The sequence below is a fragment of the Anopheles maculipalpis genome, chromosome 2RL (assembly GCF_943734695.1).
Source record: "Anopheles maculipalpis chromosome 2RL, idAnoMacuDA_375_x, whole genome shotgun sequence".
In the NCBI taxonomy this organism is placed as follows: domain Eukaryota; kingdom Metazoa; phylum Arthropoda; class Insecta; order Diptera; family Culicidae; genus Anopheles; species Anopheles maculipalpis.
In genome coordinates, this window is record NC_064871.1 from 81,401,877 (window position 1) to 81,426,215 (window position 24,339).

Here is a 24,339-nt window from a genome sequence, read left to right on the forward strand (position 1 = left end):
TAATGCCCCACCAAGAAGGTGCTCGTCAGCGACCCGTTTGACACGAGGCGTAGAGGAGCACAGCGAGCTTGTTGGCCAGATCAATGCAGCCGTGGACGGAGGACTGTAGCCCTAGACCGAGTTTCCTGGAAACTTTTTGGAGACCTGGCCATGTCAACGCGACGTGCTCAACCTTGTGAGCAAGCCAAGAAGAAAAAGAAGAACAATCAGTAATTCTACTTGGTTGTTGCACTGGAAAAAATCAGTCTGATACGGAAACAGTTCCGGAATCTGAATCAAAATCTAATCAAGCATTGGAATACGAATCTGTTCTCATATTAGTTCCGAAGTCGAATTCGGAATTAGTTTTAAAATTGGTTCCAGAATTGGTTCCAAAATTTGGTCCGGGGGATCGGTTGCAAAATTGGTTCTGGGATTGATTCCGGCACTAGAATCGATTCCCAAAACGGAATTGAAATCGGAATCAAAGGACCCAGCTAGTTTCGATTGTGAGTGCCTGTTACAAAACTAAAATAGTAAAGTTTTTAAACATAAATCAATCTTAGTCACCAGACTAACTTAGTGGAACTTAACAGTTAACAAACATTCACCACTATTTAGCAACAAATGTTGGTTAGATTTATGTAGGTTACCCGTATAAGTGGCTTGATAGACAAATAAACTAAATAAAACTAACGCCGTGGGCCGCTGAGTTCACGAAAATAGGGAAATACAACTCTAACACGTAATATTTAATATAGACATAAAAAAAGATATTATTTCTTTCACATTTTATTACCTCATTTATCACATTCCAAGCTATACAAATGCAATCAAAATACATCACCACAGTAAAAAAATCCGCGAAACTGGGCCAGCTAGAAATGCAGTCTAAACAAACAATTGGCATGGCAGAGATAGAGAAAAACTAAAAGCCTCGCCAGACAAGTTCATCACTTCCGGATGGCATTTGGCCAGCGCCCAACCCTATTCTCCATTTCCTGTCACTTTCCCTCCTCAATTTCTATCCTCCATTTTCATCAACTCGTCACACATCAATCAAGGAAATTTATTTTATCCAACCAAAAATGAAAGCCAAAAAAAAATAAAGAAAACATCGATGCGGAACAGCAAACGTGAACCAGAAAATGCAGCTGTCGGTATTCTTCATCATCTGACGCAACGAGATGGAATGGACAGCGATGAGGAACTTTAACCGTCCGGGGGATTCATTCGACTTACTCAGAAACGCATCTATTTTGCATAAATTTACCCAAAAAAAAAGGCTAGAATAAGCGAGTGTTGGTTGAGGTTATGTGAATTTTGTAGAACAAAGTTCGACAGACTGGCGAAATGGCGAAGCTTGACCGAATTGCATCTATCGAACCTGTTGAATCGAGGGGGGTAGCGAACTGCATCCCAACATGGTATGCACAAATGCAAGTGTCACTAATGCCCGGACGTCACTTCTCGACATCACAGTTTGGTGCGCTTGATGACGGGAAATTGAATTTTCTCAATTACCTCACATGTTTCGTGGAGCATAGGTATATAGGCACAGAAACACATAATTGACATGCAACGGCATATGACAGTACACTACACATCAGAAGACTAATTTCGAAGGAAAATTGAATTTTCTATTACTACAAACAAAAATTCGATCCTAATGAAGTTTGAACAAACGTATTTTTGCAGAGGAAAAATATAAAGTGGCAGTGGTGTGGCTGATAAAAAAAAACAAAAGGTAATAGAGTAATCTGCTTACAGTATTAACAAACTTACAAAAGGCATTCGTATTCATTTTAAGGCTCTAACAAGATTTTGCTCTCTATATCAAGACAGACAGAGCGAGAGATAGAGAATACGTTGCCCTCCCTGGGAAGATTGAATAAAATATGTATCCCTCGGCCCAAGCTTTGCTCGACACGGACAAAGTTCCTCAAAGAAACGATGCAAAAAAACAGATACCAACCGGACGGATTAAATGAGTTTTGCAGACGTAGCGTTTGTCCGCTTCCAGCTGAGTGGTAGGAATTGTGGTGACCCAGTGTAGTAGTGTGTTGTGGTGTTTTTATGCTAACCCTGAGCGAGCGATACGTGCCCGGAAAGCTAACCGAACGTCCCATCACCCGCCCCATACACAAGAGCACACACATGACGCAAAGGTCCGGACCGGACTTGCATCATCGTACACACCCCGTGCGAATTCTGTGGCAGTGTGTTACAGATGGTTTTGGGTTGTTGATTGACCGAAAATTCTCATAACGGATTGTTCGTACATTAACGATGTTCGCACCAACCATGTATTACACAAACGCAGCAGTTGAGTACCTCAAAACGGACAAAAACAAACGCTCAATAGTGGGCATTAGTTGATGGTATAGGACGTGCGATGAATGCATTAAGTTATCTGCAAGCTTCTACGACTTTAGAACTACATTTTTCCCAAAACAAATGTTTGAAATCAACATTATAACTCTCTTAAGCGGTTCAACGCCAATTTGACCTATTGATTCTTATCAACCCACTATCAATGCTTTAAACGCACCATAAATAAACCCATATCCCAGTCGAGAAGTTCAGAGCACAATTAGTCATCGGTTCAAATCTTGTCCGTTGCTGCCGACGGAGTTGTCCATGAGTTGAACATTTTAATTCCCGAGGTCAATTAGCTCAATTGCATGTATGTGAGTCGTTTCATTCGATTCCGGGTGACCTTTGCACACTTTTCTTTGGGACCAATTGACGGGTTGGACATAATGGTCATGAAAGTGTGTAAGAGCATAGCAGCCAGTACAGACTTGAAGTTTGAATCATGAAGCTTGTCACTGGAGAAATGAAGCTATGCTACAAAAATTATTCACAGCTCAACAGAACACAGAAATGTTCACTTTCCAATTCATTTTATTTCATTATTGTTTATTATTTTATGCATTTCCCCTCCAAAATCCAACCAAATAAAATGCAGAGAACCTCTAGAAACGCATCCGAATCCTGGTTGAAACGGATAGAATCCCAATAGGATCAGATCGAATCCTAAATCGCATCTGTCAATTAGAATCCAATCCGATCCGAATCTGTCGAGGAATTGAATCCGAGTTCCGAATCTGCCAACTCCAGTTCAGTGATGTCTAACACATGAAGAAGCAAAGATGAGAACAACTACTCTTTTCAAGGAATTCATTCACTCTTACTCCTTCCCTGTTGAGATTCATCTATTTTTACAAGCATTTTGGGAGTGGAATTATAATTAAACGCACGCTGAACGAATTGGAAGTCACCAGGGGGAGATTCGAATCGCAGATAGTTTTTAAAACTCTTTTGTGATTCAAATCTATCTTGCATCTATCTATACCTTCAGAGTGATTATAACGACTCATTAAAGAGTTTTGAAACTCAATACGATTCGAATCACAAAAGAGTTGATAAAGCCGTCACAAAAATCTTTTTGGAGCTTCATTCTTCTTTTTGGCTTAACGACCTTCTAGATCACGCTGGCCATCGAATGGCTTACTTGACTTGCCGAACTACGTAGTTGGATAGTCATTCCTCACTACCGGTGAATGATTCAAACTGGCTGTTTGAAGAACGGGCCGTCCCGGAACTTCATTAGAAAGATTAAGATTACTCACTAACTCTTACTCAGTATGCTCAACACTAATCTCATACAGCATTTAATATTCTGAGGACCTACTAGTACTCTTCTTAGTGATTTGCTCCTCTCAATTCCTCACATAAGGGAGGCATGTCACAAAAATACTATTATGAGTTATGTTTTGAGCATGATTTTACGCATATTCTATAAATTTCAATAATCTATTTTGTCTACCTCACAGTAAATTAATCAATCTGGTTATCAAATTCTTTTCGACGCCATTAAAAAAAAAACAGCACAAAACAAACGTCAAAGACTGCCAACCTTAAAGTTCTAGGTCAGACTAGGCAGAATGTATAGAAAAAGCGAAACACAAAAAAAAAACAACGAAATGAGTCGGCTTCCGTACTTAATTTGATTTAAAACACAGCCCATAACGGATTGAAACTAGTTCTTGCTAGCGGTCACGACCTTGTCCGCTCCCCCTAAGAGGAGGAGGCACACGCGTTCGTTAGGTTTCGTTTACCATCAACGCCAACGCCAAGACGAATTAAACTTGTCGTCATGCAAAAATGACTCCCCATTGGTATCGCTCACTCTCTCCGTGATAGCATACACGCGAAAGTCACATTTATACAGCAGAGCGTCGTATAAATGTAAAAGTAAAGATAACTTTAATTAATCGTCAAAAGAGCACAACTAAATCACAAAAAAAAACAACCTAAAATATTGGCCACAAATTTATTATGCCAACACCAAAAACGGAACAAATGCACAATAAAAACGCACCATTTAAGAAATCAACAGACTTCAAGTTCCAAAACACACAAACGCACACAAAGATCGTCCGGAAAAAAGGGCAATGGAATGGCGCGAAGGTGACACAAGCTGTAGAGAGACAAAAAGAAAAGCCCCTGAGCGCTCCAGGGGTCCCAGGGGCGGTGGAAAAGTTTGGCGCGGAATGAAAGCGCACAAAATTGCACATCCGCCGACGTGTTTGTGTATCTATGTGTGTGTCTGAGTGTTGGAATGTTTCACCAAAAAATTTTCCCTCTGCACACTTTCCACGCTCGCAAGACACGAAAGTAAGGGAACGAAGGAAATCGGCCAATCTGGTTCGATCTCGAGTTGTCGTTCGTGGCGCTGCTAGCTGGTAATACGGGCTGACGGCATATAGTGTGGTGTGTTTTAAATGCGACACGTTGGAAGGGGATGTTTAATCTACAATTCATCAAAAAGGCAATCACCGCACACTAATAAAGTGAAATTTTGATTAGTTTTTCTTGCGATTGGCGGGTGGAAAGAGGAAATATACTTTTCACACATGGCAGACGGAATAACTTTTAAATTTATTAAATAAACTTTTTTTACAGTAGATAACCATACCATACAATTTTATGAGCAACAATTTATCCTTAAAACGATAAATGATTTAATTCAATTTTCAATGGTCATTGTTTCCAATCGATTTGTTTTCATTCATTCAGTTTACTTTTTGGCGGATGTCCGCATTTTTAAGGTCTTAATTGTCATGCAAGCTGGGTGGAATTTATGTTAAAAAACTTAAAAAGAGTAAATTTTTCTAAAGTAATTTATGGTAATTAGTTACACATCACACAACCAACGCATTTTTGTGGAGCTTCATGGATGAAACACAACGAAGCCACCGGTTTGACAGTTTTAAAATCAAACCAATCCAGAGGCGGCCCAATTCAATCTTCACAAATTCGACGACGCCCGTCGTGCATAATAATTGTTTCTAAAATTGTCATATACATATACACTGAGTCAAAAAATGCCCGTACAACAGTGTTAGCTAATGGAAATAATAGAGAGATTCCTTTTACACTTGATTCATCTAATGCTAAAATTAATCGCTTTTGTAAGTAACTGATTGTAGTGACATAAAGTTCGTCCAATATTTAGACAAAAACTTTTTTATTAAAATAGTCAACAAACAAATGTGCCAAAAAAATTCCATACAGAGAGTAAAAGTATGTTTTCAAACGTTTGTGGAGTAAATAATTATTTGTTAGTAGGGTTATCTCAAAAGTGTCAAAAGTGAGGCTAGGAGGGCTTTGCTTAGTGTTTCCAAGAAAAACAAACACGGCGATACGATTTTCTACCATAAAAAGATCAATTTCTGTATGTAAAGTGCTACCCAATGCGACAGCGATCTGCTAAACTGCCCTGTCGTGCAGTTTTGGCGGTAAAATCGTACCGTTCGTAGGTGCGGCTGGCGGTATGAAGTTGAGAGCATTAGACATGGACTATTTAGTGACAAATTGACGACAAGTTAAGGCTATTGGCGTTCTTGTACATATATTTTAGTGAAAACTATTAAAAATATACCAACGATAAATCGTGTAAAATAATGGAAGCATCTCAAATTATGCGAAGCATTTGGAGACGTTTCCGTGTTTCCGTGCGCATATTATAACGATATTTAGGGAAAATATAGGTTATTATTTTTTATTGAATAGTATTAAAAATTGCTGTACCAGTTTAGAAAGGTTTAACAACCGATAAAACGTATAAAATAATAAGAAAATCTCAACAAGCGCGAAACATCCGTAGGCGGCTTATTGCCGGTAAGCTAAGAGTTACTTTGTTGTACTGCTTATATTTCAGTAAAATATACGAAAAAAAGCTGATTATTGTTTATTAGATAGTAACAATATCTGCTGCACCAATTGAGTAAGATTTACAACCGATAAAACACATAAAATAATAAGAAACTCTCTAAAAATGCAAAACAACTGCCGATGGTAATTTAAGGGTAAATTAAGGGTTTCGGTGTTCTCTTGCTTATATTTGCATCTGCATATATTTGAAAATGCATCTTACAATACTCCTGAGAAGAAAGAATCCAAGCCACAGCCACAGCAACATCATTGATTTGAGTATGAGACCAAACCCCAACGCTGAATTACTATGAACGATCAACTATGCTCAATTTTACAAAGTATCCAATCTAAAACTAAATTAATTTACTTTATTGCAATGAAGTACGGTCAATACTTTTACCATTATTAACATCCTGAAACTAGAATCTTGTCGATGGTTCCTATGTCACTCTCGCCGTAATTATCCCCATCTTACATAAACATCCAACGTCTAAAATGTCCGCTTTTCTCAGCGCATGTAATGCTCGTTTTAGAGCTCAAAATTAGTCTACGGCACTTGAACTCTCCTCCCTAAACCAGCGCACCACACCTCGAAGCTCAACGAAACCGGGAAACCAGTGAACGGCCTTGCCGACAGCATTTTTGAATCGCAGAAAAACAACCGTGGAATCTGCTGTTTCGTTGGTGATTTAGTGGATTTAGAGCAAAAGAGTGCGACCGAAGGGTAGATGGAAAGTCCGTGGTTTTACTCCTCCTTATAGACAAACCAAACTTCTCAAACTGTAATCCGCGTACACGTGCCACAAGGATTGTTTATAGGAAGGGCTGTGCTATTTTAACGCATAATTGTGAGGCGATATGCACACACACAAAAAACCTCTCGATCGCGGAATAATGAATGTTTGCCGATCCGGCATATTGGGATTTGGGAAAGTTTTGAATTTATGAAAACAATTTTTAAACCTGGTTTTGAGCCGGAAAGGCAAAGCAGTATATTATCGAAGGCAAGAAAGGGCAACGGAAAACTTGTGTGAGAAATTACTGCAAATGTATGGAGGATAATACAAAATAGCAAAGAATGTTCATAAACCCAGGTATAGCCTCTTAGCCGTGTTGGAAAAGAAGCTGCTTAGAAGGATTTCTGGCCCCATATGGGTGTACTATACTATTACAGGATCAAAAGATCTTCCCATTGATCCAATTGGCCATCCCACCCAATCGAGGTGGACTCAATCTTCACATCCCCGCCATTACCACAACAGCGTTGCTAGTGAATCGGTACGTTGCTGAGCAGGGATGCCTAAAATCCGGCCTTTTACAGCACATTGATTGTGCTGGGAGTCCCCTGAATATAGGCTCCATTGCCACATCGTATCCGTGCCTTTGGCCGGTAATTCAGCAGCTCGCACATCCGGTTTAAACCAAAAGTTTGCGGCAAATGATGGTTGACAGATTTCCAGACACCGAAGTGGCTATGGAGTCACCTTCCATGCTGTATTTGCTGGTGCACAACAAGGTGCCACACAGACTGCTGCTCGACAGGATGCATCCGGCTCCTTCAACCTGCTCAGTCTGCTCTCAGTCAAAGACTCTGATGCACAAGTTTGCCCTGTGCGCTAGGGTATCTAGTCCGAGGAGCATGCTGATGCAGGCTATAGAAGCCATCGTCCCAAACCACAATCTCATCTTCCCTTCCCTCCTCTTACCTATTTTAAGTCGCAATATATTAAGTAAGAGGATTCCCATCTTATTCTGTTAATGATAAAAATAGCTAAAGAAGAAAAATATAAGTTAATATGACAAATACTAAGGAAATAAGGTTTTTAATTCAAAACAATAATTTACTTCTAAATCAATTGTCATTTCAAATAGCGATCTCGATTGTTAATCATTCGGGACCCAAGAACATGTCCAATCTAAGCAATAATCTAGACTCAACATATCTTGAGCTGTTAAACAACTGGTCAACAATCTACTGATAAATGGCTCAAATTGGACAAAAGATTGATGAATGTCAGTTAGGCGAACAGACTGTTCTGTCTTTTAATATTTGTAGCTGTCATGTAAAACAATCAATTAAAAGTTGAAAGGTAATTAGTTGGAAAATATATAAACAATCATTGGGAGAAATTTAAATCGTCTCATTTTTCTATATAAACGAGACAGCTTCTGAGGAATTCCAGATGGGAAAATATGTTTTTTTCTAACAGTAAAAATATGCATCAATATCAAAACTACTCCAATAAAGGTTTTTCTTTAATCCTTCGCGATAAGAATAAAAAGAATGAATCAGTCAAAACTGCTCAAGTCAATGCCCAGCTTCCCACCGGTTAAACCGCTCCGTTGATCATGCGAGATAAGACAACCCCCTGCACAATCGCCCAACAAACACAACAAACTGCACCAATCAACACGCCAGAAGCGTCACCGAGAACTGCACTTGGAAAGGCAAATGCACGAAGAAAGAAGAGAGAAAAAAACACGTGTCTGAAGTAAAAGACAAATTGCCACATTAATCGAACGTCCTCCCTTTGGTTGCGATTTTTTTTTTTTACCGCTAGACTAATCAATCGCCAACTGATAAGAACGCAAACGGCAGAAGGTAGATGCACGTGGAATGCAAAAAGAAGCCGCTCCGATGCAAAACACAACAACCAACAGTGTTTCCGACGCAATTACGCGGAGGGGTTTTTGGATTTTGGTTTTGATGAATTATTTTCATTCATAAATCATTTGTTTGCACACAAGACGATGGGAGGAGCACGTAAATGTAGAACAGTTGGTAGATTGTGTGAAGAGTGATTGGTTAATTGATTTTTTTTTCGTCATGCGCATCCATTATACGAGATCGTTTATGTTTTTTTGCTATTTTGTTTGTATGACCTAGTTGCAAATTGACCTACATATGCTACACGAATGATATATCTCACCGTCAACAAGATGATCAATCAACTGATAAGTGGGACCAGAGATATAGAAGGTAATGAGATCCAGTCAAAATCTTGTAATTAAATTAAATATATCGAAAAATTTGGAAGGTCTCAGGACCCTGTCAAAATCAAGGCCTGCACAAGGACAAGCTACCCGTACTTGTATCTCTTGTGGGTTCTTGGAAAATTCATCAAAGTCTTGGGTTTGTGGCTCTCCTAGGAACAAGCAGCAGTAGGTAATCGCATATAAATCCTCAGGCTCTACTAGGAAGATCGTGATCGCATGAGCCCATCTAGACTTTTAATGTTGTCCCTCATAGAGTAGCAAAATGATGGATAATCGCAGAGACAGACGACGCGTCGTAAGCGGATTAAAGACCTTCTTTAAGTAACCAAAACTGAGAAGATCCCATAGCCAAGAATAACTAGCTTTTTAGCTAGAGTTACTAGATACTTCCAAGGAAAAATGGACTTCCATGCAAATGTAGTAAATAATTTAATTTATGATAATTTTGTCAGTATGTGTGTGCATCTTATAACCTCACCCCATGTGTAATTATAAAGCGTCGGATAATCCAATGCTGCCAGTCTTCACACGGCAGGATCGCGTTCCAAATCCCATCCGAACCGTTCCCTCGTTATGAGGTCTTACCCTCCAAATTCTTCTTCATGATCGGCTTAACATTGTTAAAAGGTAATGGTAATTATAGTCGTAATAGTCGGTCTTCCGTGCGGGGCAACGGGTCGGATGGGATTTGAGCTCTGGTCGCCTCAAATTATACAACGTAAAGGATATAATGATGATTTCTATAAAGACCTAACGCCTAAAATATGTTCTATATTAATAATATTGGATATTGAATATTTACCTGAACTGATCACTGCGGAGAGCCGTTCTGCTGATCGTTGGAGGCGAATGGGAGAAATTCGAAGCTTGTTTAAGGAAACCTCGTAAGAAACCGAATATCACAGGCCAGAAATCCTGTGGATCCGAAAGGTGGTAGGTTGTGTCAATGTTTTATATCCTTCAGCAGCAAATCGGCAGCCAAATAGGACGATACATTCCCGAAGATCCAGATGCCGTGTATTGTAATCTTCCTTGGACTTGAACTTGTTAAATTGCAACACTTTTCGCTATCATACACATGCCCGCAAACATCAAATGCACATACACACATACACGCACTTCACTTGTTTTTTTTTCTATTGCTTTAGGACTATTGGCTTCAAGGATTTGATCGATCTAATTTTTGTATCACTTTTTTAACAATCGCACAACACAACACAACACGTTCACTTCCGTAAATTGAAGAGAAACGGAAGAAAAATTTCGATATCAATTTTTTTTTTCACCCGGTGCACTACGCCACTTCACTTAACCACGGTAACTGCGTTTGTTCCGATGGTTTGCCGAGCACTTAGATTTTCGTTAAAATCGTATATTTTTCGAAACTTCACAACATCACACGATACTAATGGCGCTCTGGATTGGTGTTTCGGATGTTTGGAAGCTTACTGAACCGACTGGGGGAGGGAAAATAGAAATTAAGAGAGGAAAATTATTTCATCAACCTTTGTGGACGTTATTATCCTTCAAGGATTCTTCAAGAGCGAAGGAAAAATACTATAAATAGTGTAAGCGACCGGATATTTCCACTATCAACAACCCAAGTGGAATCGATTTAACGTTGAGATATTTTGAAATTGCTATTTTAGAAGCCAAAAAACCTCTTCCTGATCGAACAAATGTGTCTAACACTAATCGCATATGAACTCAATTTCTGCTAAATGTCGCTTGCCGAAAACAATTTCATAAATGCGGATTTAGTTATTAAAACTAATTTAAACCATGTAAGCCACGTTATGTAACCGAATTTAATATGATGCAGTTGTGGTATTACGTGGTCCTGCAGTAATTTAAATTGTACATTGACTTCAATTTCATGGAGGTCCTCTTGAACCTATTCCTTTCCTAAATTCCTACAAAATTCTTCAAATTTTGCAGTTAAATCTAAACAAAGTATTTAACTGAGTTTTGCATCTCTCCAAGCATCCTTTGGTGATTCTAAATTTTTCTTAACCTACACAATGGTGTAATGGAAAAGAAAGTTATGCAGCGGGGAATAACGCACAAAAGTGCACCGTGCATTATTGTCCCATCGTCTCTGCCAATTCTCCCATAATCTCCCACCCACCCACAACCCGTTTCCGTACGCTTCATCCACACCTGTGTGTCCAGCCGTTTCCTTTTTCCGGTTCCGATATGCGACACTAAACCGAACACACACACACGAAGGGGCGCGCGCGCACTGACACACGTACACACACACACTTGACGGTTTTTGGGTGGAGAGAGAAACGAAAAATAAAACATTCTTCCTAACGGAGAAGACCTCGCCCCACCCCACTGCTACTTGTGGGGGCAACCAGCAACCCTATCCCGAACAGAGATGAGTATGTGTGTGTGTGAGTGTGTGTGTTTGGTAATGGGGTAGTTTTTTTTTGTTTCACCCGAAAGATCTGTCCCAACACACACTCCTGACTGCTTGCCTACACGGTTCCTTTAGATTGGAAGACGTTCTACTTCGACGAAAGTGGGAGCTGATTTTTCACGCACCAAAATATTTTAAATATAAAGTACGAGCACACAGCCCCCCCCCCCCCCCCCCCCCTAAACACACACAACTACACGTACACGCCCGTAACAAGAAAAGGAGTGAAGGGAGGATACCTGTTCGACGAAAAGCAAAAAACTGATGGTGTTTCTCTGCCTGTCGGAACGTGTTCCGAGCCCTACTTTTTCTCAACTACCAAGCAACAGAACAGCGAACACTAGAAAACGTACATTCGCCACTGCCCGTTCTTCACACAACTGGCTGCTTCGATGGGGGAGCTGCAAAAACAGGGAAGTTTTGTTCTTCACGCACACACACCGCACAACACCCTTCATACATTGCCCTTTCTTTTCGGATCAATAGAACCGTTTTCTTGGTTTTGCTTTCCCTTTACCAGCCTAAACGCAAATATGGAGGTTCGGTTGCTACTTCACGAGTATCTTATGCACACGGTAACACCCTCGGGGAATCGACCTGTGAGCAAACGTTTTCCAAAAATGCGAACAGTCGCGACTGAATTTCAGTGGAAAACAACAAAAAGCAGTTTTCTTCTTCGACGTCTCGCGATACTGTGGGTGGTTGGTGCGGTCAACGCAAATAACGCACGGCGTAATGATTGTTTATGCAATAAATCGATTTTTAATGGAATTATGCTTTATGAGAACGATTATATTATTTTTTCTATAAGTTGAACAATACACTACAAGGCTAGAATTTATGTAAAACACACAAAACTTTGAACAAAATAATTAATTTCAAGTAAGGTACCTGCTGTGATAAACGCAATTGACACGGGCGAAATCTGATTTAGAACATAAATACGTGTGCTAAAATGTGGTTTTGGTACAATACTTTGGAAATGAACAACGCAAGGCTCGTAGAAAAGTAACAATAATTTGTTCAAAATTACTTTTCTTTCAACTAACACGTTTTGTGCCATGTGTACCATTTTTGATAGACAGTGATGTATTCTGGGGGGGCCTTGTCTATCATTTTTGGTAGACAGTGGCCGTCATTTTCAAACTGTTATTCCTCCGCGGTGAATGCACTTTTTTACTTACAACCTTCGGCAAATATGCAGTTTAGACTTTTATAAACCTAATTATATAGTTGGTTTTCGCACATCATTAGTCAATCAATTTATAAAAATATATTACACCAAAACAAAAATACTTTTGGTAAAACAGTACATTCTGCGCTTTCTACATGAGCTTAATGAATTTTTTGTACCTAAACGGTTCTATCGAACCGTTGCGCGTCTGAACGACTTTTGAACGCATTTTTGTCGTTTGACGGTAAAAATCAAATACTTTATAGTTCATCACTATATGAAATTAGTTTTCATTTGAATTTCGCACGCAGAACGTAGGTAATTTTATAAAATATTATTGTAAAAAAGTTTGTCTACATTTTCGAGTGTCAAGGGCTAGTATTCATTTTCCATATCAATCGCACCGGCTTCCGTAACTATGTTGGAGGATTTTGTGTCTATTTTTGCTAATTTTTAACTAATTGTATTGGGTTGTATTGGGGTTTTTATATCAGTGGTAAGGGTTTCATAAGCGCTCGTGCTATTATCTAAAGTTTGCCCGCCGCACGCTATCATTTTCTTTACCCTGTAAGAGATAACAATATGAACAAAACGGAAGATTTTTCGAAAAAAAGGATTTAAACAAAATGCTTGTATAAGTTGTTTGACTAACGTTTTACAAAAACCAACTATATTAATAGGTTAATAATAGTCTAATCTGCATATTTGTCGAAGGTTGTAAGTAAAAAAGTGGTATCTCTGCGGAGAAATAACAGTTAGAAATTTACTTTTCCTGGGGGGCCATGTCTGGCGGCAAAAATGATAGACAAACCAAATCGCCGCGGCCTACGAAGAAACATTACCAAAATAAGCGTGGCACACAACTTGTTTAAGCATTATTACACATTTTTTAAATATATTTTTGAACAGTTTATGGTGTTTTTTGTTGTCTTTTGAAATCCATTTAGACCGACACGAAGCGATCCATTTTTCGATTTCGAACCGTTTGACACACCAACTCGTTTATCTTCGGGGAAGCGTCGTGTTCCGATAGTCTGCCTGGGCCGGTTTCGACGGGTTGGGAGCGATTGTCGTGAAATTCTTTCTGAACACGCGCTCAAAGTTTAAAGACGTCGATTGTTGTAAAGTGTCGTGGTATTTAAGATAAATGGAGAAGATAAAAGCGTGGCTAGTTAGCTTAGTTATTGAACCGAATTGATGATTCTGTTCTAGTTGAGTGTGAATTATGTAAAATTACACGTTGAAAACCCTATGCTGGAGCATGCTTGGCCGGGTCGCCGCATATGTAAAGTAAGCTCAAAGGTAAGTTCATAATTCCTTTTATTGAATGAAACTGGAGACATCTGAGTATCATCGGAAGTTGAATCTCCTAACCAATTCCATTGGGGATGATTAGAAAGAGGAAAAATTGCGTAAAATCTATGCGTATGCTAACATTGCCATTTGTTAGGTTATGTTTCCTGAACCATGTGCTTCATGAGCTTACTGCGAAAGGTTTACCGAAGCCTCCTTTGATCATCGTTTCTCTCTGAATTTTAATTTCATTCCGGAAATGCTACGATCTTAAACATTTACACGCAACAGTAACTGAAAAGTGTTCAATAAAGTTTTTTTCTATTTCTTTTCGTTGATGTTTAATCTATAATAAATAAAATCATGTTTCTTGTTCTAGGAAGTTCCGCAACTTTCTGGTAGTGCCACGATGGAAGATGGCTTATGAGCTTAACCTGCCTATGTAAAGAACTGATCGTGTAGGAAAAGTATTCTAATGGGCTTTCCTGTTCCTATTCGACTGTATCTGAAATGTGTAAGTAATGTTCTCCATTGATGTTCATAAGTCATTCAATTGTAATGCTTCTTACTTGATGAAATATGCTATACCCTAATTTTTACATGATCTATATGATTCAGTATGCACCACACTGACGAAATGAAGAGAAAAAAGTATTATAATTTTGAAAGCTAATATTATTGATAGTAGACGATACAACGGCGAGAAGTAATACTCATAAAACCTATATGTAGATAGTACGCTAACCAATTGCTGTTCTATCTATCCTTGCAGATGAGTTCAAATGTTGACCTTTGGACACTACATCCTGGGAAGATCAATAACTCTACAGTGGCACTTTTCATTCCTTCCATGGTAAGATACATTTAAATATGAGTGTAAGACACAAGATCAGATAGTTTTTTTATGATGAAAACAATCCTTATTATTGTATGATATTTGAAATGATATCAAAATGCACCACTAACTGAATTTGCGTCCGTTTAACTTTTCACTAATACTTGTCATGAACGTACGTAGCTGTAATTAATCTAATATATTTTCTCGTTTTAGGATGTTGTTTCTGATCGCTTTGGCATACAAGAGGCAAGATTCCTAGATGGATAGAAGATGGGATATTCCATTACAATGAATGTGTAAGTATAATTCTACCTCCGCTTTCATAAATCATTCAATTTTAATGCTTCTTACATGATGAAATATGCTATACCCTTTTTTTTACATGATCTAAATGATTCAGTATGCACCACACTGACGAACTTTCGATGGAGAATAATTATATTTTTGAAGCTAAAGTGCTCGGTATTAAGCTAATCCATTCCCAACACTCTTTATTTTTGCAGAGGAGAGGTGATGATGGCCATTCAACATAATTTCCCAGGAAGATCAATTGGTCTACAACGACACATCTTGGTAAGCTACATATTAGATTGCCAATTAAGGGATAAAATGTGTCCTTGATCACGTTTTTAATGATGAAAACGATCCTTATATTTGTATGATCTTCGGAATGATATCAAAATGCACCACTAACTGAAAAATTTCCATTATATTTTCATTCCTGTTAATAATGCACGTTCTAACTTATGATTAATTAAATCTTGTTTCTCTTTTTACAGGATATTTTCGTTTTCCATGGCCTTTTGCAAATGAATTCCTGGAAGCAATTCTGCAGTGCTGTAAATGTGTAAGTGTATTCTACCTTTGTTTTCACAATGAAATCAATTGTAATGCTTCTTACTTGATGAAATATGCTATACCCTTATTTTTACATGATCTAAATGATTCAGTATGCACCACACTGACGAAATTACGATTGAAAATTAAGGGGCTTTAAAAGCAAATGTTCTTCTCGATTTACATGCTGATAATGGGGATTGTTTTTCGTTATCTTTACAGTTAACTGGGGCTGAATCATCCTTTATTCTTTCTGTGACATTCTTTGAGACCTGTGGTGAGTGTCATTTATAAAATTTTGCAAACGTAAACACATAAAAAATAAATAACTAGCAACGCATTGAATGATGAACAAAAAATATTCTTCCTCTTCTTATTATATGAATTGTTCTTGATTCTACAAACTATGCTTAACACTGATGCGTTAAAGTTATAACCGTTCCAAGATTTAGAAAATACGACGCATGATAATGTATCTAATGTAATTTGTCATCTTTTTCTTTGAATGTTTTTCCTTACAGTTGCTGTGTGCGTGTTTTCTGCTCGCCCACTAACATATTCTCTATTTCCTGTGCATCATCATCCGGAGGCTGACAATGCGGCATTGGTATCGTCATAATAATTAGAAATAAAATCATCCGGAGCATCATTATTGCATTGATTTTTCTAAGGAGGTAATTATCAGATTTATCTTTAAAGAAAAAGCTTTACCTCGATTCACCTCTGATGAGTGCTTCAAACATTTCTTGAGTTATAATGACAGGATTTCATAGTCTTACCATTATGAAAAATACGCCATACCTGAAATTTTGTTTTGCTTCACTAATATGAACCGTGTAACAGAATACTGATGTTAATCGTATGCTTTGTTCTACTCGCGCTTTACTAGGTCCGGGACAAATGCAAAGGGCGCGCAATATAAGAAAGAGGGAAGACGACAGCCAACAGATTTGACTCTTAGAAGGCTCGTGGTGATTCTCTGTTTCAATGATTCTGCTTCTTCCCCGCCTTTTTTTACTTGATTGACTTCCAACATCTTTTTGGGTAAAAACAACACTACCTATAAATAAAAAGCCCGACAGCTACGTAAAGAGAAAACTCTGTGTTTATTTACTCTTTGAATGTCACTTCTATGGCGTTTAAGGCAACTCTCAACAGTTTCGCTATTCCGAAAAGTAACTCTCATCTTCCAACCCTTCCGGCATGTAGCTTAATCCGGACTGATCCTTGTGCAGCATATTGTAGCCCGCCCCGTAATGCAGATCTTTCATCAATTTTGTTGGGGCATTGCGCAGATGTAGCGGCACCCCCGGCATCGGTCCCTTCTTCCACCCATCGATCGAAGCGCGGCAACGGCGGTAGGCATCGTAGAGTGCGCGGCTTTTCGGTGCCCGGGCCAGATAGACGGCACAGTGCGCAATGATACAGTCCGCTTCCGGCAAACCGACCGACTGGACGGCAGCCAGTGTTGCGGTCGCGACCTGCAGCGCATTCGTGTCCGCCAAACCGATGTCTTCGCTTGCCATGCGTATCATCCGGCGGCAGATGTAGCGTGGATCTTCGCCGGACGCAATCATACGCGTTGCCCAGTAGAGGGCGGCATTATCGTCCGACGCGCGGATGGATTTGTGCAGAGCGGATATGATGTCGTAGTGCTGGTCCCCTTTACGATCGTACAGAAGGTGCGATTTCTTAATGCCCTCGCGAACATCCTGAAGGGTGACGGTTTTTGGTGGGTCGTAGGGACTGCTGCTGCCTCCGTTCGATTGGACATCACCTACAACACTGGACAGAGCGAGCTGCAAACCGTTCAGCCCGATACGTGCATCTCCGTCACAGGTTTCCGCAAGCCAGCGTACAGTGTCCTCGTGGATTATCGTCCTGAGGGTAAAGTAAAGGAAATACTGGGTTACATTAAGGGAGAGACAAATGTGGGAACGATAGGCGCAAAATGAGGAAATGTTATTGAACCATCTGAAACATGAGAGAAGCCAGATGGTCTCTAGGACGAAGGGATCGTGAAGGAACATACAAACAGGCAGTAGACCAAGAGTATCTGTAAATCCAAGCAATAAGCAACATGTAAAACATGCTTGGGCCACATGACGTCTCTTACACGGTGAGTCTAGAACAAGCAGAAGCTTGTCCAAAGACAAGACAATGTCCGAAGACAAGTAGGATCCTGTCCCAGCTTTGGTAGTTAAGTCCGTGTAAATTTATCTATTTCCTCAAAAATCTTACCGTGGAATGAATGGCAGCTTGCTAAAGTCGGGCACCTTGTCCACGTTATTGTTGACGCATTCCGGTATCATGACCGTTTCGTACTCGGGCAGTGCACGGGTCAGTATCTGCATCATACTCTCCACCGTATGCTTCACCAGCACAATCACCCGGCACCGGCTAAGCAGAGCGGAATTCAAACTGAACGATGGATTTTCCGTCGTCGCACCGATCAGCGTTATCGTGCCGGCCTCTACGTGCGGCAAAAAAATGTCCTGCTGCAGCTTATTAAACCGATGTATTTCGTCCATAAACAGCAATGTGCGTCGGTTGTATTTGAGATCGTTCTTAGCTGTCTTTACCACCTCCTTCACCTCTGCCACGCCTGCCATCGTGGCAGAAAGCTTCACAAACTTTAACGTGGCCGTTTCACGCTTGCATCGGCTGGCAATAATGTTCGCCAGCGTTGTTTTGCCACAGCCGGGCGGACCCCACAGGATCAGGCTTGGAATGGTGCCACTGTCGAGCAGTTTCCGGAGCATTGTGTTTTGGCCAACGATTTGATCCTGTCCGACGTAATTTTCGATTTCCGTTGGACGCATCAGTTCGGCGAGAGGTGGTAACGGTTTTTTGGCCACGTTCACCTGTGCGGTGGAATCGTTTTTCGATTTCTTCGTGTTCTGCTCATTTGTTGGTTGCTCGTCCTCGACGTCGGAATTTATATCTATTACCGAGCTCAATACTGTTAGTGGTGCTGCATCGTCTTCGCGTGACCGTTTGGCCGGCTTTGGACTGCGATCAAAGATGCTAAAGTTACGTTTCGCTCTCCCGTCAACAGGTTGCCGTGAGCGGCTTTCCGTGGTAGGTGTTTTGGAGCCACTGGCTTCACTAACGCAGCTGGATGTTGTCTCTTGTTGCTCTTCGGTGAGTTCACTCCGGTTGAGACACTCATCTACGTGTTCCTCGATCAGCACCTTCGGAAACCATTTGTCACACACCGGACAAACCGTTTTCGGAATACTGGTTGAAGGTTGTTGCATATCGGCAACCTCTTCTTGGCTGCTTACGTACGCCATTTTTCATCTACAATGTAGACAGACCGATTATTGTTTTAGGTTTTTTTCATACCGGCAATGTAAAGGAACAAGCACACATACTTCAAAAGTTCCTCACCAATTGCTTTTCTTTTCAAATCAAATGTCGACAAGCAGAACAGGACGCGTTGAGTGTCATGCTTCACGGAAAACAAATAATGCGCAAATTTTGGCTTCTCAACGAAATGTCAGGCTGTCGGCTGCCAAGTAATACAACCCAAGTAACAAAATCTAATGACCGTTTGTCTGGTGACCCAGGTACAATGGAAATGTAACATATTTATGCTGTATGGAAAAAATTTTAGGAATGTTTGGAAGGGCAAATTGAACCATTACCTTTGGAATAATTTCAAAATAGTACAGAAGGTATGGACCTTTTAACCTATATTATTCACCCATGTGTCTCGTATGAGTAGAATCATCAACATGGTACTCGATGCATTAGCGAGCTTTGCTAAAAACTTTTGGGAACTCCGATGTTTTTTTTAAAGAAAATAAAATAGCTCTGGTGTAAGAAAATGATGCTTGCGGTTGGGCCACCAAAAAAATTACTACACAAGGTTTCAGTTGTACATGTTGATGCTGCTTAAAAGCTGTTTAAAAGTTCCAAGATCTTAAATGCTGATTATCTATTACAAAAGGTAAATGGATGTCATTAGCGATTTTCACACGTCTGTACTGTCCAAGAATAAGGGATGGGATGTAACGAATCTCTGAGAACGAAGAATTACTTTGTGAGAGAGAACAGATCGAATAGTGCGTAGAGCCACCTCTTGAGGACGAAAAGCGCGAAGAGCTACCTCGAGAGGAAGAAAAGTACGAGGGCGACTCGTCGTGATGGTGGAGAGCTGCCTCGTAAAGGCAAAGAGCTACCTTGTGAGCATGGAAGAGCAGTGGGATCTCACCGGAGAGAGGAGCTTTGCCAACCAGGGGCAACCTCCGGCCTTGCCGGCTAGGCAACCTGCGGTGATCATCAATCATATGCTTTTCCCCCCAACACCTCCGCTCAATTTTTGGTTTAGATAAAGCTACTGGATGGTGTTGTTCTCCAATATCCGTTCCGCCAAGTGCCTCCAAACACCTTGGTTCGGCACAGTTTCTCAGACCGTAGAGATTAGGAAGGGCTACCTCGTGCGTTTGATGAGCTCGAAGACTGCGAAGAACTACCCCGTGAGAGGGAAGAGCTCCAAGATGGCGAAGAGCTACCTCGTGAGGGCAAAGAGCTACATGTTTGAAATAGAGGAGCAAGCTCAGAGTCCTCAGTTTATTGAGGTGAAGCCTCCCAGCAGCTCTCGAGATCATTATCACTAGATAAAACCCATCTTTGTTTGTTCTTTTCAATCGTTTTTAAAATTTTGTTGAAAACAATCTGGCTTGATTATTCTTCTTTAGTATTACAACTTTAAGAGGTGCCAGTCTGTTATAGCTGGCTTCCTTGATTTGATTTGGCACGTAGCTGGCATCCTCGATCCTCAGTACAGGGAGGCTATCTGGAAGGGAATCGATACCCTACACCATTCTATCTCTGCCCGTGGAACTCTCTAAACTCATTTATTGAGAGAAAGGGAGGATAAGAAAAAAATTAGCAAACTAGGGAAATAATTACTTTCATAGATGTACCACGATCACAACATTTCATCTAGAAAAAGGTTTATTTAATCGCCAAAACAAAGAAACGAATAAAATCTCTTCTCACCCCACAATCGCTCGGGTAGCGTGTCAACAACTTAATAATGAGGGAAGAAAATGATAACATACCGCTAACGGTTACTCGTTTTCCCGTACCAAGAACACAAACCACCTGGAGTGGGATATCGTGTTGTCGTAGGTTGTCACTCGCACGTTCAACGAGCCATGCAACCCCAATTGGCCCTTGCCAAAACCGAGCAGATAGAGAAGGAAAAACTATCTACTCACCGCTATTACGAGCGCAACACGACCGTACTATTCCTTACAGCAGTCCTATTGCCGGTGTTTCTTTGTTTGATTGGCAATAAACGAGCACCTGAGGCGCACAGCGTCAAATGAGCAACGGGAAGCCGTCGCAAACTTGCTGAAATGTAGTGCAAGGGGAATGTCAAGTTTATCATTTCGCGATGATGCAAGGAATTCGGAACAGTGCCGTACCCTTCCTTCCCTGCGGGGTCAACAATGCTTATCGATCCAACAAAATGCCGGTGCACCCAGGGCTGGCGCTGAAACTGGGTCCAGTAGCACCGGCAAACGTACAGTTCCAGTGCACCGGAATGGACGGTTTCCCGATCACGAGCGAAGATCCGGATGTGCGCCAACAGTTTGCGGAAAACATCTTCCAAATATTGCGTCCGCTGTCCGCTTTGGAGATACCTCCGCGTGCCAACCGCCGGGAGGATGAAGAATCATCCGAATGCAGTGCCCTGTCCGACCCATTTTCCGATCTGGATGAATCGTACATACTGTTGGATCAGCGTAAAAAGGTTTTGTTTAACTGTCTGATTTCGCAAACCGAGCGTGGTAGTGCTTGAGCGTGTGTTTCATCTTCACAGAAACCCGGAGTGGACGAAACCGATGAGTTGCTGCTGATGAATCAATTTACACCCGAGTTCCGGAACGCTTACGATGAGCTGATGGGTGCGAACCGTCTCCGGAAGCCGGAAGAAGTGGTGCAGTTGGAACCAGCTTCGAGCGATTCCTGTGCAGGTTGTCCGGATATGCAGACGGCCACCGACTTCAGTCCCAAGTTCCGGTCGTTTATAGACGAGATGCTGCGCAAATGTGACCTGCAGCATCATCAGGAGGAGAAGAAACGCCGGGAGCAGCAACAGTTGCTGCAGCAGCGTAAGAAAGGCCGTGTTCGAACGATCGTGTCGGAAGAATCGTTCTGTGGGCTGGAAACGGATTCCATGTCCGGGATGTGGCGTATGCTGGACGCGATGTCGGAAAATGAACGGGAACTGTTACCAACGTCCGGACCGCACTACGATCTGTACTATGATCGACGGTTCGATTGGATGACACGGGACGAAATACCGTGGGATCAGGTTGAGACGTCGAAAAAGAAGTGTGAACAGTGGTTAAAGATTCCGTGCCAATCGGAGGTGCCCGAAGGTACGAGACCAGTGAAGCAGAACCTATAACTTGGGAATGAATGTGTTGTACTTCGAAAGAATAGTTTTTAAAAATTGATTTGAGTGCTAGTAGGAAAACGATTTTTGTATTTAACACCTTAAAGTATGAAAAACCATTTCAATGTTCGTTTTTCCATGCAATGTCATTTTATAATGTGTTATTTCATCGTAATCTTAAGCTGAGTGATTCTAAGCAGTAGTATCCATTATAAATTAGTCGGAAGAACTGTATACTGTGTATCACATACCGTTGTATTTTCGAATAAAATAAATCTTCGAGTCTTAATAACACTATTGCCTGATCGGTCGAATTCACATGCTTGCAGGCGGACCATTGGGGCTGCTTTAAAGAGTGCAATATTTGGAAAGTTGATAGAACGTTGCGATTGATAATTTAGGTGACACTCTGTTATCATTTTTAAATTAAACGTGTCGAGTAGAGTCGAGCACGATCGACGACTTGCTGAAGCATGGAGAACCAATACGATCGCCTTTTTTGGAAACAAACTTTTTAACAAACATCTATTTCGTAAATCTTTCGCAACTATTATTGAGCTACGTTTGAATATTTGAAAATAGCTCGTGGGGAGGGAAAAATGGGAATTACAACATCAAAATGAAGACATTTTTTATAAATTAAATTTTTTTTACAATTATCATTCAAATATGAGGCTTAAAATTAAACATTTTAAAAATAATAAAAAGATTTCGCTCTACTAACCTTTTCTGAACCAACGATAGGCATCAAAAATTTACATTAAATAAATCGTAACAGCAATAAAGGAGTTTACAATTAGTGAATATTACGCTTAAATTGAATATTAATAAAGCATTTTATTTGCCCCCTAACAGTATGCAATGCGCGTTACAACCCCGTTACGAATAGCCTTGAGTTACCTTTTCTAACGTTTTTTTTGGATTAGAAGCTGTTAGGGACTACACATTCCATTACAATATCATTCAACAGATAAGTTCTAAATCATCTATAGTGGACGCAATGCTAATGTCCAACCGGCAGTAAATGATACCGGTTTCGGTACGGTGCACTCCTACCCTCGACAAGTGCCTTCAATAACACTCAAATAAATCTCACTTCCCCCGAAAAGATACACACATCCACCAACCGATCCAATACGAACATCCTTCCTGGCACCGGGCGTACTTTGTTTGCCCCATACCTCTGCACAACGGGCAATGTTTTTCCACAGCACTGATCCACAAACGGGCTGATTGATAGCCTCGAGATGGATGCCGTTTTTCCGTGCTCCGGATCTCCGGAGTTAGTGCAAATAATTGCGCTCATAATGCGTACCGAATGCATCCCGCCGGTTAGTTCCGTAGGCGTACCAGTGCTTGGCGAAAATTGAATATTATCCATTGGGCAAACAGAAGTGGTCGTACACGCACACGCACAACCCACAGTTATGGCCGTTTGACCACAGTGAAAAAGGATTTTGCTTGTTCTTTTTTTTTTTTTGCTCTCGTTAACAGCAGGTTGCGGGCCTTTTGCCAGCCACACACACACACACAAACACACATACACATACAAACAAACGCTCGATGGACCGTATGTTTGGTTGAAAGTGGTCGAAAACTGGCCGTGAATAAATGATGGAGCTGGTTGGGTTAATTTTAATTTTCATTACCATTCTCGGAACGTTTCGCGTGGGCCAGCAAGAATCATCCATCCTGCACATTTGGTTCCGGATGAAAGTGTTTCTTGTTCGGTAGGCAACGGCAACAGGGCCACCGGGCAACATGGAGGGCCAGGAATCGTAACAAGCGCTTAAAAAGTTCGTTCTCACCTTACCCCTTTGACCACCGTGGTACCACCCCGACCTTTCACTCACAATTCATTCATTTGCATCCGCCAAGGGAAACGGCAATTCCGTAACGATAATTCCCTATGACGAACGAGTAGGGTGCCACGGTACGGCAGGTCTGTTCGCCCGGAACCAACCGGAAGGTGTTCAAGCGCAGCTCACCCGTCAAAGTGCGAAGAACTAGCAAATAAAATGAAAAAGAGTGGGTACAAGAAAATAAAAACATAATAATTAATTTATGATCCAAACAGCAACGGCCATCCTTGTGTGTGTTTTGGTTTTTATTCGTTTGCTGTTTTTTTTCCGGCCCACAGCACCGGATGCTGT

The 24,339-nt window shown here is 40.8% G+C and overlaps 4 protein-coding genes across 4 annotated transcripts in view; 2 read left to right on the forward strand and 2 right to left on the reverse strand.

Moving 5' to 3' along the window:
- The window catches only part of LOC126568671 (sarcolemmal membrane-associated protein), a 29,196-nt gene extending 19,152 nt beyond the window's left edge, over nucleotides 1-10,044 (reverse strand). The window contains exon 1 of the mRNA XM_050225186.1: nucleotides 10,004-10,044. The gene's annotated coding sequence lies outside the window, so the exon portion shown is untranslated. The remainder of the gene's footprint in view (nucleotides 1-10,003) is intronic.
- LOC126567977 (recQ-mediated genome instability protein 1-like) overlaps nucleotides 1-24,339 on the forward strand; it is a 269,968-nt gene that overhangs the window by 121,269 nt on the left and 124,360 nt on the right. The window lies entirely within an intron of this gene.
- LOC126567535 (ATPase WRNIP1-like) lies at nucleotides 16,932-19,064 on the reverse strand. Its single transcript, XM_050223754.1, has 2 exons — nucleotides 18,010-19,064; nucleotides 16,932-17,649 (listed from the first exon to the last, which is right to left on the reverse strand). Exons 1-2 carry the CDS (start codon nucleotides 19,062-19,064, stop codon nucleotides 16,932-16,934), a joined length of 1,773 nt encoding a protein of 590 aa, XP_050079711.1.
- On the forward strand, nucleotides 21,329-22,198 carry LOC126568433 (uncharacterized). Its single transcript, XM_050224906.1, has 2 exons — nucleotides 21,329-21,538; nucleotides 21,608-22,198. The coding sequence occupies exons 1-2, from the start codon at nucleotides 21,329-21,331 to the stop codon at nucleotides 22,196-22,198; spliced, it is 801 nt and encodes a 266-aa protein (XP_050080863.1).